Genomic DNA, 20466 nt, shown 5'->3' with positions numbered 1-20466 from the left:
CAAAAGCCAAGGAAAAGTCATATGAGGAGCTGTAGGAGAAGTTGAAAACTGATAAAGGAGAGAAGGACTTGCATTGTGTGTTTGTGGATTGTCAGAGAAGTCTGGGGTGTCAGAGTGTCAGAGAAGTATGTGAGGGTGGTGCAGGACATGTATGAGGACAGTGTGACAGCAGTGAAGTGTGCAGTAGGAACGACAGACTGGTTCAAGGTGTAGGTTGGACTGCATCAAGGATCGGCTCTGAGCCCTTTCCTGTCTGTTAAAGGAGTTTTGTTTGCGGATGATATTTCTAGTGAGAGTAGGGAGCAGGTGGAGAAGATCCTGGAGAGGTGGAGGTACACGCTGGAGAGAAGGGGAATGAAAGTCAGTAGGAGTAAGACAGAGTACATGTGTGTGAATGAGAGGGAGGGCAGTGGAGGGGTGCGGTTGCAGGGAGAAGAGGTGGAGAAGGTGGAGGAGTTCAGGTACCTGGAGTCAACAGTGCAAAGTATTGGAGAGTGTGTTGGAGAAGAAAAGAAAAGCGTGCAGGCAGGGTGGAGTGTGTGGAGAAGAGTGATAGCAGGAGTGATTTGTGATAGAAGAGTATCTGTAAGAGTGAAAGGGAAAGTTTATAGGACTGTGGTGAGACCTGAGATGTTGTATGGATTAGAGACAGTGGCATTGAGTAAAAGACAGGATGTGGAGCTGAAGGTAGCAGAGCTGAAGATGTTGAGATGTTCGTTGGGAGTGACGAGGATGGACAAGATTAGAAATGAGTTTATTAGAGGGACAGCGCATGTATTTGTAAATCACCAACTGTTTGTCTGTCTGAGATTGTTTGCATTGTTTTGCCCTGAAAGTTTGTGTTTTATGATAAGTATTTGTGTCAGGTAAATACATAGTTAGATCACTTCCTTCAATAGGGTTAGCAAAATGTAGATTTTTCTAGTTTGTATTTTATTTTTATATATAGGTTTTATATAGGTCATGTGTTTATACTGTATACCTCTTGTGTTTTATGCGTTTATGCCTACGCTTGTTTACATATGTCGCACACTGTGAAATGAGACAAAGTTACTCCAGAACCCTGGTGCTACATAAAAAACCATAGAGCTACAAAACACAACACAGAGCTAAAAACAGAACACAGAGCTACAACACACAACACAGAGCTACAACACACAACACAGAGCTACAACACACAACACAGAGCTACAACACACAACACAGACCTACAACACACAACACAGAGCTACATAACAGAACACAGAGCTACATAACAGAACACAGAGCTACAACACACAACACAGAGCTACAACACACAACACAGAGCTACAACACACAACACAGACCTACAACACACAACACAGAGCTACATAACAGAACACAGAGCTACATAACAGAACACAGAGCTACAACACACAACACAGAGCTACATAACAGAACACAGAGCTACATAACAGAACACAGAGCTACAACACACAACACAGAGCTACATAACAGAACACAGAGCTACAACACACAACACAGAGCTACATAACAGAACACAGAGCTACAACACACAACACAGAGCTACAACACACAACACAGAGCTACAACACACAACACAGAGCTACATAACAGAACACAGAGCTACAACACACAACACAGAGCTACATAACAGAACACAGAGCTACAACACACAACACAGAGCTACAACACACAACACAGAGCTACAACACACAACACAGAGCTACATAACAGAACACAGAGCTACATAACAGAACACAGAGCTACATAACAGAACACAGAGCTGCAACACACAACACAGAGCTACAACACACAACACAGAGCTACATAACAGAACACAGAGCTACAACACACAACACAGAGCTACAACACACAACACAGAGCTACACACACAACACAGAGCTACAACACACAACACAGAGCTACATAACAGAACACAGAGCTGCAACACACAACACAGAGCTACATAACAGAACACAGAGCTACAACACACAACACAGAGCTGCAACACACAACACAGAGCTACATAACAGAAAACAGAGCTACAACACACAACACAGAGCTGCAACACACAACACAGAGCTACATAACAGAACACAGAGCTACAACACAGAGCTACATAACAGAACACAGAGCTACATAACAGAACACAGAGCTACATAACAGAACACAGAGCTGCAACACACAACACAGAGCTACATAACAGAACACAGAGCTACAACACACAACACAGAGCTACATAACAGAACACAGAGCTACAACACACAACACAGAGCTACATAACAGAACACAGAGCTACATAACAGAACACAGAGCTGCAACACACAACACAGAGCTACATAACAGAACACAGAGCTACAACACACAACACAGAGCTACAACACACAACACAGAGCTACAACACACAACACAGAGCTACATAACAGAACACAGAGCTACAACACACAACACAGAGCTGCAACACACAACACAGAGCTACATAACAGAACACAGAGCTACAACACACAACACAGAGCTGCAACACACAACACAGAGCTACATAACAGAAAACAGAGCTACAACACACAACACAGAGCTGCAACACACAACACAGAGCTACATAACAGAACACAGAGCTACAACACACAACACAGAGCTACATAACAGAACACAGAGCTACAACACACAACACAGAGCTACATAACAGAACACAGAGCTACAACACACAACACAGAGCTACATAACAGAACACAGAGCTGCAACACACAACACAGAGCTACAACACACAACACAGAGCTACAACACACAACACAGAGCTACATAACAGAACACAGAGCTACAACACACAACACAGAGCTACATAACAGAACACAGAGCTACATAACAGAACACAGAGCTGCAACACACAACACAGAGCTACATAACAGAACACAGAGCTGCAACACACAACACAGAGCTACAACACACAACACAGAGCTACAACACACAACACAGAGCTACAACACACAACACAGAGCTGCAACACACAACACAGAGCTACATAACAGAACACAGAGCTGCAACACACAACACAGAGCTACAACACACAACACAGAGCTACATAACAGAACACAGAGCTACAACACACAACACAGAGCTACATAACAGAACACAGAGCTACAACACAGAGCTACAACACAGAGCTACATAACAGAACACAGAGCTACAACACACAACACAGAGCTACAACACACAACACAGAGCTACAACACACAACACAGAGCTACAACACAGAGTTACATAACAGAACACAGAGCTACAACACACAACACAGAGCTACATAACAGAACACAGAGCTACAACACACAACACAGAGCTACAACACAGAGTTACATAACAGAACACAGAGCTAAGGACTAAAGTGTCCTCACCACATAAAGTACATTGTGTGCAACCGAGTGCAAACAGTGCAGACAGAAGACAGTGCAAACAGTGCAGACAGAAGACAGTGCAAACAGACAACACAAGACAACTGTTAAAAAAGGCTTTCAATTATATATCAGCATTAATTTGCATATTTCTTTAAACATTTATTTTGATTGAGTATAAATCAATGCCTCATTGATACCTTAAAATAATTAGGCAAAAATAATAATAACTATTGTCCAATAGTTGTTCTAAATATTGTATAAGTCAAATTCTGTATTGTTTTTTCAGTTAAACAAGGTTTATGATGGGTTTGTTATTACACAGGGTATTTAAATTATTTTTAGATAACAGCAACTAATACAATAGTGTGGGTTTATTCAATTGAATTCAGTTGTATTTGTATAGCACTTTTACCAATGGACATTGTTACAGAGATAAAGAAGTTATAAAGTTGTATAAATGTGTATTTAACAGGCCCAGTGGTAACATCCAAATCACGTGTCAGGGTACGGACCACGAATCGGGAGCGGAAGTAGCTCTACCATGATTTATTGTATTACAGCAAAACACACACACGAGTTAGAGAGCGTACGAACCGTCACGCGGGTTGAGTCCGTAAAGCCGGTATAATCCGATAGGGAATAAATTGGTTATGTGACAGCCAAGTTGTAAAGTCCCCGCTAAGCCAACAGAGGGCACCATCGCCCAAGTTCTGAACACTAACAGATCCTACGAACACTTCCAGATTTTGGCATTATTTAACCAGTTCTCTTGCTACCTGAAACTGCAAAATATTGTGTTCGCTCCTTTCACTTTACGGAGGCATTTATGTTCATGCCTTTTATGTTTCGACCTGACTCTGTTATTCGACCATCATGTTTTTGACACATTGTTTATTGCACATTGTTTATCTCGCTGACTGTCATTTCTGTGCACCAAAGTGTTTGCCTGTCTCAACCCTGCTTCTGTTGATTAAATGCTTGTGTATTCCAATCCAGCTGCCTCCACTTTGGCTTTATAAGTATATAAGTTTAGTGCCTATACATTTGTTCCTTATAATTGTACGTTTATTCCTAATGAGCAAGCCAGTGGCAACTGTGGCAAGGAAAAACTTTCTGAGATGGTATGAATAAGAAACCACGAGAGGAACCAAGGCTCTTCTCGGTTCTGGCACCGAGAAATGAAAATAGCGAGATAAAAATCCTTCTTTAATTAAGAGTTCTTACTGTACATGTTTTTTTTTTTCTTTTTACATCTACAACAATTGAAGGATACATATTATTTTTAAATGCTTAACAAAAACTAACAATTGAAGCTGATGAATTATAAAGCACTACTCTGGATCATACCAGGATTTCTCTGATGATCTCAGGCCACTGGAGGAGGAGGGACTGGGAAAGTGAGTGGTAAAGATGTGCAATATTTGGCTAATAAGTCTTCTGTGTGTAAGAGATAAGAAACAGGCATAATGTGGATAATTATGAGTGGTTCTTGAGGGTGAGAGAGCTGGTCAGCACAAAGTCCTGTGTGTGAGGTAAAAATAAATAAATAAATAAATAAAAAGGAGGTTGAATATTGGAAGAAAATAATGAGCCCTTTTGTTGAGGTTATCAATAAAACCATCTTTTCATCTCCCTCTGACCCAAGATGAGTGCTACTCTGAAGTATGGTGCCAAAGTAGTAGTCAGGCTAATGGTGCTGGAGCATATAATTACAAACTACTGAAGGGTTGCAGAAAAAGTCCAGTGCCATGTCTGGCATTGCTAGACAGCTTTGTGGCTGTGTCTCCAGCCACAATGCAGCCTGATAGAAGTGGGATTATTGGTCCACATCTCCTTGGGGCTTGGATACAGGCTTCAATCCATCAATGTCATGCCATCACAAAATTACATTTACCCATGGTCTTGAACCCTTTCAAAATTATTTGTGTAGATTTTTAGAACGGACTGCCCAAGGGGATCGCTTGGTGCTTATTTTAGATGAAGATAAAGTAGAAAAGTAAAGAAAAAATTAAAGATCCCTTTTTTGGGTTCACCCAAGCTTTCCTAGCACCTCCTCATTTCCCTCAAACACTAAAGAAAATGCTAGAATTACATAGTGGGATGGTAGCTTAGCAGTTAAGGCATTGGTCTTCGGAACCGAGAGTCATGAGTTTAAATCCCAGTCACACCAAGGGGCGACTCCTTGGCCCCTGAGCAAGGCTAATGTGAGTCTCTCTTAATAAGGGCATCTGCCAAGTATCGTAGATGTAAATAGGGGGCTTTTGGGCTTATATACAGATATAAACTACAATTTAGCATTATTAATTATTTTAAATATATAATAACCTTCGGATCCAGAATCCACTGATCTACCACCAACCCCAGGACCAGTGTTTATTATAGAAGGAAACATTTAGTTAGTTAAATATATAAATAATTCAGTGTAACCTAAAATTGTATGAGTTCTTAGATAGATGCAGGAAAAACCCACACTGAATTAAGAATAATTTAGTATCCATTTATATACAAATATATTTTAAACAAAAGGCAAACAGTTCCACACTATGTATTATTTTTTACTGTTAGTAATTTATACTTAAGCTAAAAATCCAAATCCAAACACATCAAATATCACACTATATGCTGTATTTTGCTGTAATGTGCATATGCAAAGACATCAATGTTAACTTAAGCTTAAATAAAAATGCATTCTAGCAATGTTGCTGCCTAGTGTTATTCAGAGAACTAATCACATTTTCCTTGTCCTTGTGAAAGACCACTCCATCTGACTGCTCTCTCCATTTCACAGTGATGTTCTCAGGCATGATTCCATGATCTGTCAGTTTCTGCTTGATCTGAAGTACAGAGCTTGAGTTTATTAGTGAATAATGGAGGATAGAGGATTTTTAAGGAGCTTTGTAAAGATGCTACATAGGAAGTATAATGATGCTGATGAAACCCACCTTCTTCATCACGGATGCCATTATTTCAGGATCGTTCACATCCTGACTGGACTTGACCTTCATTCTTATGACCGGCAGTTGATCTGGGAAAGCTGGAGGCAGAAATGTACATAGAAACAAATATACAAAAATAAAAACAAATTTAAGAATAAAATTTATTAGCCAAAATATGAAACGGATTTTGAATGTAACTCACAGTAACAGAGGAAAGGCATACTGTCTGAGCACCGTGCTACATCACCAATGCTGTTAGATAAAACGCCACAACTTTTATTCTGCAAGTAATCATTTTTATCCCCAAGTAACCACACAATGGGGGCCGAATAAGTGGTCTGGTCTGACCATTTCCAGGGGTCTCTGCTGAGTCCAATCCAGGTCCACTGCCCACTGTTTTTTCCCCCTACAATTGAGTTTTCTGTTGCATCTTTCACACTGGCCAGGTCTGTGTACTTCTGTCTACAGTAACTCTGAGCATCAGTCCACTTCATAGCCGCAGTGATTAAAACGTAGCTGCCAGATCCAGTGATACTGTCTGTGAGAATGAAAGTAAAAGTTCATGATTTCATGTGAGTATTTAAGGTATGTGAATTTTCCTGAAAGATAATCAGAAGGTTAAAGATGTATTTAGTGAATTCCTCAATAATTATTAACAGTTATAGACAAGCTAAATGGTTTACAAGTTAAAATAAATATATAAAATTAAATACTTTTTTTTTAGCATTTCTATATCTGTAGCCTGCTTCTTTTTACTCTCCTCAATTAGGGCATTAATATATTTATATATAAATTAATATTTAAAAAAATGTCCTATTTAAATAAAGATAATTATTGATAGTAGTAATATTCTAGAAAGAGTTGATAGAGAACTAAATTTTGTTACTTACCATCAAAACACACAAAGCTGAGTATTAATTCACATGGTGCATCATACCAATACCCCTTAACTATGAAAACGCACTCTTCATTTCCCCCATAGTTGTTAGGCTCTGAATTTTCCCAGAATGTAAAACTGCCCAGAGGTTCGTTATTAAAGGACCAATGCCAGCTGGTTATATTAGTGTACAGTCCAATCCATGCACTGGAACTGAATTTTTGTGTCTGTGCTTCATTGCGAAAGTTGACCATGTCCCCGTTACTGTTGATGGTTGCCAGGTCAATGTATTTAGCCCGGCAGTATGCCTGAGCATCATTCCATGTTCTCCCCTGCTGTATCAAATGATACTTACGAGGGACAGACAGGACGAGGGGAAGTACTCCTGTGGAGAAGGTTTTTAACATTTAGTTTGTGTAGTTTCTGCTGTTTAGCATGAATAAATTTTAATAATTTGTACTTTGGCAGAACAGTTTCATAACTATATGATACATAAAACTGTTAGTAATGTATCTTCAATTGCACATGCATTTGTGATCATGTTTTTTATTATGTGACATATTTTCACTCACCAGTGAAAAGCAGGAGTACAAACTGCTGCTTCATTACTGCCACATTACTGGATAGTTTACTATAATATATAAAATGTGATTAACATCCAATCCACAGGGCGGCTCCATTAATGTACCACTTTGCTCTACAAGAACTCACTTGTATTGTACACCGTTCAGGCATAACATTATGACATTATAACATTCTAAGCGGTGAAGTGAATAATATTATCTCTTTATTATGAACCAGCGACAGGGTCGTGGGCGGCCGAGGCGCATTGTTGCACGTGGAGAGCGAAGGCTGGTCCGTGTGGTCTGATCCAACAGACGAGCTCCTGTAGCTCAAATTGCTGAAGAAGTTTATGCCCAAGGGGTCACGACTGTTTTAGCAGCAAATGGGAACCAACACAATATTAGGCAGGTGGTCATAATGTTATGCCTGATAGGTATATGTATATACAGTGGGGTCCAAATGTCAAAATTAAAAATGTGAGATTTTTAAATGGATAATTTTTTAAATATCAAATAAAAACCTCTTTAATTCATGTTAATATAATTAAAGATTGCCTTTTTTTTAATCAAATTGTCAATAAAGTACTTTGTAATGATTATTTTTATCATGTATATAGAAAGTATTCAGACCCCCTTTACTTTTTTATAAAAATTATTATTCTACACTACAAAATAATGAGATTATTGTAGAAGTATCACATGTACATAAGTAATCAGACCCTTTGCAACAAAACTAAAATAATTTTCTACCCTTTGCCTGTAGAAAAGTTGATTGGACATGATTTGGAAAGGCAGACACCTCTCTACAGCTGACAATGCGTTCTTCTTCATCTTATTAATATTATTCTTTCAGCTTCTCCCATTAAGAGTCTCCACAGCAGATCATCCGTCTCCACACCCCCCTGTCCTCAACATCTGCCTCTTTCACACCAACTACCTGCATGTCTTCCCTCACCACATCCATTAACCTCCTCCTTGGTCTTCCTCTTTTCCTCCTTCCTGGTGTCTCCATCCTCAGCATTCTCCTACTGATATACCCCATGTTCCTCCTCTGCACATGTCCAAACCATCTCAATCACACCTCCCTCACCTTGTCTTCAAAACGTCCTACATGCGCTGTCCCTCTAATAAACTCATTTCTAATCCTGTCCATCTTTGTCACTCCCAACGAACATCTCAACATCTTCAGCTCTGCTACCTCGAGCCCCACTTTAGTCTTTTATTCAAGCAGCTGACAATGCATATCAAAAGAAAAACCAAGTCTTGAGGTCAAAGAAATTACCTGCAGATCTTAGAGAGAGAAGTTATTGCAAGGCACAGGTTTGCGGAAGGCTACAAAAAAATTACTGCTGCACTGAAGACTCTCAAGAGCACAGTGGCCTTTAAATTTTTTTAAATGGCACAACCAGGACTCTTCCATGAGCTTGTGGATCATGGTTAATATATATATAAAAACAAATTAATTATAAATTTTATTATATTTATTATTTATTATCATTTATTATTATTTGTGTTTTTTATTATAAATAAATTGCACCAACTGCAACCCGAGAATCTGGCCGTGAAGGGGTCTGGTGGCTGCCCTGCCTTGGCCCCCCAGGGACATGCTCCGTTAACCCTGCCACCCATAGGGCTTTAGGGCCAGCTCCAGTGAGCTCTCTCCTCCATCGTACAGGAGATCTCGCCACCTTCTTCTAAGCCCCTAGAGTCGTTTCAGGGCACTGCCCCGGCTCTAGGCACACCGGAGGTCAGTCTGGAGAGACTAATACCCTTAAAGCACTTTCTGGCAGCTTGGAAAACTTTTCCAGACGTGTCTAAGTGGGTCCTGCGCACTATAGAGCGAGGTTACTCGATTCAGTTTGGGTCTCCTCCACCCTGTTTTCACAGGCTCCTTCCCACCCTGGTGGGAAACCAGCAGGCTCTGGTCATGGAATAAGAAGTAAACACTCTCCTGAGGAAGAAGGCCATCAAGGTGGAATTCTGATAAGACGTAGATTTTTCTCATCGGCCCAAAAACCAGTACACAGAAGCTCCAGCATCTCAACCTGCATTTAGACGGTTGTTCTGTAACTACTAGTTCAACAGTAAAAGATCTGGGAGTTATTTTAGAGCAACTTGTCTTTTAATAATCATATCAACCAAGTTACAAAAACAGCTTCTTTCACCTTAGAAATATTTCTAAGCTAAGAAATATGTTATCTATATCTGATGCAGAGAAGCTCGTCCATGCGTTTATGACCTCCAGACTGGACTATTGTAATGCATTACTAGGTGGATGTCCTGCATCATTAATAAACAAGCTTCAGTTAGTACAGAATGCGGCAGCAAGAGTTCTTACAAGGTCGAGAAAATACGATCATATAACCCCAATCTTATCGTCCCTACATTGGCTTCCTGTTGAGTTGTGAATCGACTACAAACTACTGCTTACATTTACATTTACATTTGCAGCATTTAGCAGACGTCCTTATCCAGAGCGACGTACAAAAGTGCTTTGAGTCTCTAGCAATGAATAAATCTACACTGTACACAAGATTACAAACTTAATATATGCTTCTTACTTACGAAACACTAAATGGTTTATCTCCATGTATCTCTCCAGTCTTCTAACACGCTACAATCCGTCACGCTCCCTGAGATCTCAAAACTCTGGACTTCTAGTAGATCCTAGAATAGCAAAGTCCATTAAAGGTGGTAGAACATTTTCACATTTAGCTCCCAAACTCTGGAATAGTCTTCCTGACAGTGTTTGGGGCTCAGGCACACTCTCACAGTTTAAGTGCAGATTAAAGACGTATCTTTTTAGCGAGATCTACACATAACATACATCACATTGGATCATTGGATCCAAGATGGCGACGCGGCAGTAGCTTACAGCGGCCGCTGCGGGTCCAAAATGGTGCTACTTTCACTTTGTAGCCTGCCTTATGCAACATATGGACATCGGAGCAACCGGTGTCCCTGTGTACCACCGCAAAACACTCAAAGAACTCAGAAACCACCCCAATAACACAATAAATGATGATCTGTGGCAGAAGCTCTCGACCTCTGCGTGCTTCGAGAACCAGGCCTCCAGACCTCGGCATCGCCTGCGGTGGATAGACGGAGGAGGGGGATTTGAAAAAAAGGGCTGCGCGAGGAAGCGTGGAAAGCGAACAGGGGCTAGTGCTAGGCTAAAAGCTAACAGAATGCAGCTCTGTGCGGTAAGACTCGTGGCAGCGGTCTGTGTGTTTACATCAACACAGAATGGTTGCATGCAGTGGCTGCTGTGGCTCTGATGTTCCGGGATGCTGAGAAAATGGTGCTGTCACGTCCTTTGAAAACCTTCTGGTGTGTATTTCTGTGGATATGCAGTTGTTAGACTACCTGATAAAATTGTTGAAGCTAAATCATTACCATACACATCTGCACTAGCTGCAGAGTTGGTGGCACTTTCAAAAGCATGTCAGTTGTCAAAAAGTAAAGTAGTTACTATATACACTGATTCTAAGTATGCTTATGGTGTTGTACATGATTTTGCCGAAAAGACACTTTAAAACAGCTGATGGAAAGCCCATAGCACATTTTAATCTCATAGGCGATGTTTAAAATGCTGTACAATTCACATATTACCAATACACCAGATATTGATCCAAAACTAACGTACATCGACCTGTACAACATACTGCGCTTACTTTTCCTGAAGCCCCTTTCCAACACCTACAGATAGATTTCACACATATGCCACCTGTATAAAGTTTGAGATATCTGTTGGTTAGGGTTGATAGATTCAGTAAAAGGCCAGAAGCATTTGCATGTGCGACAGAGAATGCTAAAATAGTTGTAAAAATATTAACCAAAGAGATCATCTCTAGGTTTGGTATTCCTAGTGTGATTGAAAGTGACAATGGCAACACCTTTTGCTTCTAAAGTAACACAACTTTTGGCTGAAAGTTTAGCAATTGACTGGCATTTTAATATTCCCTCTCACCCACAGTCAGCTGGAGTGACACAAACGAACACAACCATTAAGGAGCAGGATACTAAAGCCTGCACTGACATAGGCCGAAATTGGACTGTTGTTCTCCCGGCAGTACTCACAGAAATGAGAATGACCCCATCTTCAAATAAAAACTAATCTTTTGAAAGTTTAATGTTCAAGCCTTTCCCGACCCCATGGGTCAGGGGACGCACTGGAGTTTCTTTCTTAGGTAACCTGGAAGTGATGGTGGACGACTACATTTCTGTCCTGGTTAAAAAATGTAATTATATTAGTGCTGATATCTCACTAACTCTTCCTCTGCCCACAGATAAGCCAACACACCCTTTTGTGCCTAATCAGCAGGTCCTGATACGAAGTCTAAAGCCTACCAAGGTCGGTGAACCGAAATATCTGGGTTCAGCGAATGTTCTAGCTGTGACCAGAACTGGAGTTCTGACTGAGTATCAGCCACAGTGGATACACGCAAGCAGGATCAAAACAGCACCCACTTATTCTGTGCCCTTATGGGTCTGTTGGCCTAAGAAGCCAGCCTAAGTGAGTGTTCAGGGCTGAAACAGTTGAGAGCCCACGAAAAGATCCTTTCTTTATTGTAGAAAGGGGGCCACCTCCGGGGTGAAGATCTGACTCACTCGACTGTTTAGTTTAGCGTACCCTGATACCTGCTCTAGGTCTAAATTCTATAACTATATGTGCATAGATGTAATTACACTTATTTTACTTATTCTCTTTAAACACATTATTCAGAGAGGAAACTGTTACGTTACGTTGCCATGTTTGATGATGATGATGGTAAGACAGGACATAAAGTTCTCGATTGGAGTGATAATGATGAAGGATTATATGCATGTAGGGATGAAATGAAATAAATCTGTTGTTTTTGTTTTGTCTTTTTCTTTTCATTTGCTGTTTATATCACCGATCCTGTTCCCATGAAGAACATCCTATATTATGGTGTGAGGTTCTAAATCATAAATGATTTGAAGTGGCCATTGTTAGTGTTAAGATGGTTCTCACACTGGTTCTCTAAACACATTCCTGTTATCTGTGCAGTGTCTATTGGATCTTTACGATGTGAGTATGTGAGGTCTACAGGAAGTCTTTATCTGGAACAGTTTTAGCTCAGGTTTTTTCCAGTGTGTGTATATACTTGTCTGTTATTTGCATTAAACTGAAGAAGAACATTTGCGCCATGCTGTGTGCTGTGTGCTGTGTGATTTCTCCCTAAACAGAAAACTCCAAAAATTATGTTTTGTTTGGGTATAATAAAAAGATCTGCATATTATGTGTTGATCTGTTGAGCAAAACTTGCTTTATTTAGGGAAATGAGGCCCAACCGAAGGCAGCCGGAAAGCCTAAGTAATGGCTGCACATCGCTTTGGACCACACAGAACTGTAGAGTGTAGATTTGACCATTCAGATGGCAATTTAACACTGTGTATTCTCTACCATAAGCAACAAGCTTTACATGGCTTGACACCTTCTTGCTTGATTCTTGTCTTGCTTTACTTGTGCAAATGTCTGCAGGGACATGATACATGAGGCTTCTGTGTCATTCTTAATTCAGTTGTTTGAACTGTGCAAGATATTGTTTTCTTTGGCTGTTTTGAGTCAAGTTCAATCATATACTAATGCTTCATATATTTATTTTTTTGCGCAATGAACTTTAGGTGATTTGCGTTTTTGGATGTGGTTCTATTTTTTGCACCTGTGACATTGCTGGCCATATGCAGGACATCTCTCTCGTTTGTTGCTCCACAATTGTTGCAATTATGAACTTGCTGTGAGGCAAACTTGTCTAGCCTGAGTTTGAGAGTTTGAAACAGCTTCCTTTTTACCGTTGGTTAAACACTGTCCACATTTGTCAGGTTGTGTTTTGGTCCAGCGTTTTGTGTGGTGATGTGTTAGTTCATGTATCTGACATATTTTAATAGTCTTTGCTAATGTCAACACATTGTCACGCCACAGGAGTTTTCCTTATTCCATCATTTCATTTCAATTCATCTTGTAAATCTCCAAACCAGCAACTCTGTGCCTTGTTTCTTTAGTTACTCACATATGCCTCAATTGTCTCGCCTGACTTTTGATTTCTCGAATTAAATTTATGTCTTTCCATCGTTATATTTGTGTCAGGATCTCCCGGGTTTCTGATCCTGTTACTGATCCCTGTTCTGTTCTGCTCTGCCTCCCTAGTTCCTGGTTTGGACTCTGGACTGTTTTCTGGTTTGTTTTGCTCTGCCCTGTATTGATCTGTTTTCTGGGTAATGGATTTTTGCACTGTTTTGGTTTTTGGTTTTGGTTCTCTCCCTGCATTACCCTGTTCGCCTGTGTTTAGACCCTGAACTGTTTTTGGACTGTGTTTTTGCCTTTGCCCCTTTGCTCTACTTTTTTATATTAAAGTCTGTTTTCTCCACAATCCTGTGTGCATCCTGCATTTGGGTCTTTACTCACCTAGCCCTGCACCCGTGCCCTCTGACAATTTGTTTGTGGACTACAACATTTGTGGGACGTTTTTAAGCTGATGTTATTATTCATCTTTCTTCTCTCTGTCCCATTTACACCACGGGTGCAAACACGAACGTTCATTCACGTTCAATGGCTTCCAAGCCAGCCAGGTTAAGCAGTGTGAATGCTTTTGTGCGAGGCTCTTTCTTTGAGTGTACCGAAGAAATGAATTTATCATTTTGGCGATATTGCCATTAAAGTCAAGTGGATTGGGTCTGCTGAAGCCTTCAGCCATAATTTATCATGCAGCAATCTCTGACAGCTTACTGTGTGAATGTCATCTTAAGTTTGTGCAGACCACTTCTGACACCATGTTGGATGATGAGCCGAGACCAGAGAAACAGTTTAACAAGTGTCTCTTATTAATTGAAATGCAGGAGTTCGTCCACATACATGAAACTTCTCTAGGATAACACCTAAGCATGTGTAGAGACAAGCAAAGGAAATGAGAATTTAAAGCAACAGAACACTTGTGCTCTTTAACTGTCAACTCTCATATAATTGCACTCCTTGTAATGGTGATTTGCATGCCGGGAGCCTGGGGGACAGGGGCTGGTGTGAGGCTCTGTCAGAGGAGAGGAACTATATCTCAGTAGCTCCTGCATGTCACATTTCACTAACCATTGTTTTCCTCACTTTTGAAATAAAAGTTTGCTATGCATCTGCTGCCTCCAGTACATGACAGTTAGCAGGTGAAGTACTTTGCAATTGTTTTAAGGTTTTATTTTTGTATATTTTTAAACCAAAAATTACAATAAATTACACTGAAATGGTATTTGAAAGGTATTTAAAAGAATTGATGTATAACATAGCTGAAAACACTGTTGATTACTGTGTTTGACCCTGTTTCATGTATGTGCACTAAAAGCACAGGAGCAGAAGCAGATGCAAGTGCTAAAAATGGCTTATTGCATAAACAGGCAAAAAAATTCCATTTGTCAGGCAGAATCAAAACATGATTCATACTAAGAACGGGAAAGAGGCAAACAACATGAACATGGAAACCAGAAACTTCATCAGAAAACCATTAATAAGAACAAAAATAACTAAATGGCTTTGTAATCGTAGTTAAACAAATGAGTTACTTTGCAAAATGTAAACATGCACATCATGTTTTTAACCACAAGCTAATTACAGGGCGAATGCAAAATAGCTGTAAACACTTAAGATATGTGATGGAAATGACAATTCAGGAATTAGGGGCAGAGACATGAATTAAATAAAAACAAACACATGTAAGTACAGAAGTGAATGCTCACTCTATGAGTAGGTACACACTTCACACTGCCATAAATGAGGTGAGGGGTGGGGGATCGGACACGCTGTTATGATTAACATTTTTAAATACATTTACAGCACATGAATGTTTACACCACCACCAAGTCCTGCCAGTTTTTATAGGTTTTAAGGAACATGAACAAATATATCCGAAAATCTAAATGTTTAGCTTGGTTTTACATGCACTCTAATAAGTATTATTTTGCCAAGATGTGTACCAGTGTGTGGCAGCGGGGGCGTGGCCGAGCGTCGGTTTGTGAATGGGGGGCGAGGCAGGACGCAGGTAAGCGGGGATTTGCCTCACCTGCAACTAATAAAACCGGATGTCTTTGCTTTCTTTCTCAGTGATCAGGAGGCGCATAAAAGCCGAGGGAGCGGTGGTGTGTGTGTGTGTGTGTGTGTGTGTGTGTGTGTGTATGTATATATATATACAGTGAGGAAAATAAGTATTTGAACACGCTGCTATTTTGCAAGTTCTCCCACTTAGAAATCATGGAGGGGTCTGAAAATGTCATCGTAGGTGCATGTCCACTGTGAGAGACATAATCTAAAAAAAAAAATCCAGAAACCACAATATATGATATTTAAACTATTTATTTGTATGATACAGCTGCAAATAAGTATTTGAACACCTGTCTATCAGCTAGAATTCTGACCCTCAAAGACCTGTTAGTCTGCCTTTAAAATCTCCACCTCCACTACATTTATTATCCTAAATTAGATGCACCTGTTTGAGGTCGTTAGCTGCATAAAGACACCTGTCCACCCCATACAATCAGTAAGAATCCAACTACTAACATGGCCAAGACCAAAGAGCTGTCCAAAGACACTAGAGACAAAATTGTACACCTCCACAAGGCTGGAAAGGGCTACGGGGAAATTGCCAAGCAGCTTGGTGAAAAAAGATCCACTGTTGGAGCAATCATTAGAAAATGGAAGAAGCTAAACATGACTGTCAATCTCCCTCGGACTGGGGCTCCATGCAAGATCTCACCTCGTGGGGTCTCAATGATCCTAAGGAAGGTGAGAAATCAGCCCAGAACTACACGGGAGGAGCTGGTCAATGACCTGAAAAGAGCTGGGACCACCGTTTCCAAGGTTACTGTTGGTAATACACTAAGACGTCATGGTTTGAAATCATGCATGGCACGGAAGGTTCCCCTGCTTAAACCAGCACATGTCCAGGCACGTCTTAAGTTTGCCAATGACCATTTGGATGATCCAGAGGAGTCATGGGAGAAAGTCATGTAGTCAGATGAGACCAAAATAGAACTTTTGGGTCATAATTCCACTAAACGTGTTTGGAGGAAGAAGAATGATGAGTACCATCCCAAGAACACCATCCCTACTGTGAAGCATGGGGGTGGTAGTATCATGCTTTGGGGGTGTTTTTCTGCACATGGGACAGGGCGACTGCACTGTATTAAGGAGAGGATGACCGGGGCCATGTATTGCGAGATTTTGGGGAACAACCTCCTTCCCTCAGTTAGAGCATTGAAGATGGGTCGAGGCTGGGTCTTCCAACATGACAATGACCCGAAGCACACAGCCAGGATAACCAAGGAGTGGCTCTGTAAGAAGCATATCAAGGTTCTGGCGTGGCCTAGCCAGTCTCCAGACCTAAACCCAATAGAGAATCTTTGGAGGGAGCTCAAACTCCGTGTTTCTCAGCGACAGGCCAGAAACCTGACTGATCTAGAGAAGATCTGTGTGGAGGAGTGGGCCAAAATCCCTCCTGCAGTGTGTGCAAACCTGGTGAAAAACTACAGGAAACGTTTGACCTCTGTAATTGCAAACACAGGCTCCTGTACCAAATATTAACATTGACTTTCTCAGGTGTTCAAATACTTATTTGCAGCTGCATCATACAAATAAATAGTTACAAAATCATATATTGTGATTTCTGGATTTTTTTTTTTAGATTATGTCTCTCACAGTGGACATGCACCTACGATGACAATTTCAGACCCTCCATGATTTCTAAGTGGGAGAACTTGCAAAATAGCAGCGTGTACAAATACTTATTTTCCTCACTGTATATATATATATATATGCATATCCCAGTACTCTAATAAAGAACGGCGGTGACGTCGGTGAACCGACCTGTTGTGGCTGTCCTTTTTCCTCCCTCCCACTCGCTCTCCCACACAGTGCTTTTACACATTACTTGTAAATACTTGAATTATAAACTAGAATTTACAGAATGTTAAAATGTAATTGTGATGTCTTTAATGTTAATGTTATATGTTCAGTTTTATCCCGTGAAAAATCACTTGCTGCTTTCAGACCACCATGAAATGAACATGAATGCTACAGACAGTTTACACTCAAGTCTCCATCACTGAACAACTAATAACATTATTAGCAAATAACATAGATAACAGATCACTTTAAACATGTCTATTGTGGCAATCTCCAAGAAAAAATGCTGGAAAAAAATCCAGATAATTACCTAAAATTAATTTTTATTACATGAAAACATTAATGTAATGTTGTCCAGTATCAGTGTTGAGTAAAGTACCTGAAATCTGAAGAAGGCAATTAATCAGTCTTGCAGCACTAACACACCTTACTCCTTCTGGTATCTGGTAGACTGAGTTGGCTATTTGTGTTCCGTCAGTTTAGATGTCTCATGCAAACTGCTTGTGCATATTCACCTACTCTAAACTGGATTACTGAAACGCGAAGTGGAAGGAAATAAGTGAACAAGTGAAGTTTCTGCTTAGTATCTAATTAAAGATAGCATGACTTCTGCAAAAAGGGATCATTAATTACTAAATGGCTGTGGCTTCTTACTATCTTCCTGATTTCAAATCTTTTACACAGCAGTGTAAAACCACAGAACTAAGGACACAGGGGATGTGGCTGAGGATTTGTTTAAAATTGTCATCTAAAAAAATCCTTTACTTATTTTTACAAAGTAAAAGTTGAATAAATCAAAATGTTATAGGACCCACTCATAGTGGCGACACACTCTCAATTTAATACTAACATTTGGATTAAATATAGAAAATGTAGTCATAATTCAGTCACAGTCTAAAGTTATTTCAGATGATTACCTCATCTCTTTTAAAATCTGCCTCAGTCACTTACCGTGTTAAACATACATTCACTTCGGCTACTGCAGCAAATTTTATTAATAATCTCCTGCAGTTATTAACATTGCATCAGCATGTGACCCCACAGAGCTTGACTAGGCTACTGAATGTATAGAATTAACATTCCATTGCACTCTAGATAATGAAGCTCCCCTCAAAAGTAAAATAATTAGAGAGAAAAAATGAGCATAGCTATAATGCAATGATCGTACGCACACCTCAAATCCAATCACTCAGAAATTAGAACGTAAATGACCAACTAAATTGACAGTATTTTACACAGCATGAAAGGAGATAAAAACAAGCGCTTATTGCTGCCGGATTGTAATAGTTCTCAATGCAATTCCCACTACAAGGGTGAAGGGATGTTCGGGCCAAGGGTCACCTCCTGTGTATATGGCTCTAATAGCTGACAACTTGAGCTGTCTTTTTTTTAAGAAGTGTTTTGAAAAGCTCTCCTAAATCTTGCTTAACAGGCTTGGATTTTACAGTGCTGACATAACCCATAATTAAAAGAAGATTTTGAGAACACCACCAAGCATCTGTCATTCAATTACCCCAGTTTCCTGGAACTGAGGTGCAGGGGCCCCTTGGAATCAGCTTCACATCAAGGAGACTTGAAAAAAGATGAGTATGATGCAATATACAGACGTTTTGCCTCTTTACAATATCTCAGCATGCAGCATTGTGTGATGTTGGACATTCAGTGCCAACCAGATGAGGATGAGGTTCCCTTTTGAATCTGGTTCCTTTCAAGGTTTCTTTGTCATGCCATCTCAGGAAGTTTTTCCTTCACCACAGTCACCACTTAAAAAAAAAAAAAACTTACTGGCAATAAACGTATACATTTTTTATACAACTTTATAACCACATTCATACAATCTCTGTAAAGATGCTTTGAGACAATGTCCATTGTTAAACATGTTCAACAAACAAAAATTTATAGAATTAAATGTAATTGTTTTCACCTCTACCATGTAGCACATACCTCCAGGGGCTGTGGAGAAAAGGTCCGGACCTATAGCAACCCATCCAATGTATCTGAATATGGAAAAAAAAGTGGTTTGGGCTAAACTTAATGCTATGCTTGACATAGGAGGTGTTATACTTGGATTTATGCTCAAGACCAACAACTTAATTTATTCAATCAGCTGTAGGCTGAAGAAAATTGAGCAAACCAGCAGGTAATAGTTAATGATTCTTCCCTGTGTCTGATTAGATGTAGATTGGATTAGATTAGATTAAACTTTGACATTGATTCAACATTGTGCAAGGTACATGTACAGGGCCAATGAAATGCAGTTAACATCTAAACAGAAGTGCATAAGTGGCCTATTTACAATGAATAAATAGCAGTGTAATAAATAGGGTATGGGGTCCATATATACAGGGATGAAAGTAAATAATGTACAGAAGGTGCAGTAGGTGATCATAATATGGTATATATAGTAATATACAATATACTGTGCAAAGATTGTGCAGAGGATAAGACATGTCAGAAGATTCTGACATTCAGATTAAAATAACATGATATAGATATGTACATGTATGAATGTGTGCATAATACAGTATATACATAATAGATATATGTGGAATGTACAGTAGTGCAATGAGAAACTTACATCATGGATGGTGCAAAAATGCATAGTGAATAAAGCAGTGCAATACACACACAATGTGTCTTTTTGTGCAGCTCTGAGGCACCTGTAGCGTCTCCCAATGGGAGAAGGGGGAATAGTCCATGAGGCACCTGTAGCATCCCAATGGGAGAAGGGGGAATAGTCCATGAGGCACCTGTAGCATCCCAATGGGAGAAGGGGGAATAATCCATGAGGCACCTGTAGCATCCCAATGGG

General features: G+C 40.0%; 1 protein-coding gene across 1 annotated transcript; it reads right to left on the bottom strand.

Annotated features, from left to right (window-relative positions):
- Positions 1 to 4606: 4606 nt before the first annotated feature.
- LOC310724675 (secretory phospholipase A2 receptor-like) lies at positions 4607 to 18492 on the bottom strand. The gene is made up of 6 exons (XM_083538945.1): positions 18034 to 18492; positions 7760 to 7818; positions 7201 to 7572; positions 6513 to 6848; positions 6317 to 6408; positions 4607 to 6208 (listed from the first exon to the last, which is right to left on the bottom strand). Exons 2-6 carry the CDS (start codon positions 7791 to 7793, stop codon positions 6065 to 6067), a joined length of 978 nt encoding a protein of 325 aa, XP_083395071.1. The 5' UTR covers positions 7794 to 7818; positions 18034 to 18492; the 3' UTR covers positions 4607 to 6064.
- Between the last annotated feature and the right edge of the window lie 1974 nt (positions 18493 to 20466).

The sequence above is a fragment of the Silurus aristotelis genome (assembly GCF_946808225.1).
Source record: "Silurus aristotelis genome assembly, chromosome: 4".
NCBI lineage: Eukaryota > Metazoa > Chordata > Actinopteri > Siluriformes > Siluridae > Silurus > Silurus aristotelis.
The sequence above is the reverse complement of the archived record's forward strand: the minus strand, read 5'-3'. Positions and strand labels throughout refer to the sequence as shown.

Excerpts from the sequence above, each read along its gene's own strand:
- LOC310724675 (XM_083538945.1), bottom strand. The coding sequence starts at position 7,793 with ATGAAGCAGCAGTTTGTACTCCTGCTTTTCACTG. Across the intron at positions 7,573-7,759 it reads TGTACTCCTGCTTTTCACTG|GAGTACTTCCCCTCGTCCTG; the intron begins GTGAGTGAAAAT and ends CCTTCTCCACAG. Across the intron at positions 6,849-7,200 it reads CAGCTTTGTGTGTTTTGATG|ACAGTATCACTGGATCTGGC; the intron begins GTAAGTAACAAA and ends TCATTCTCACAG.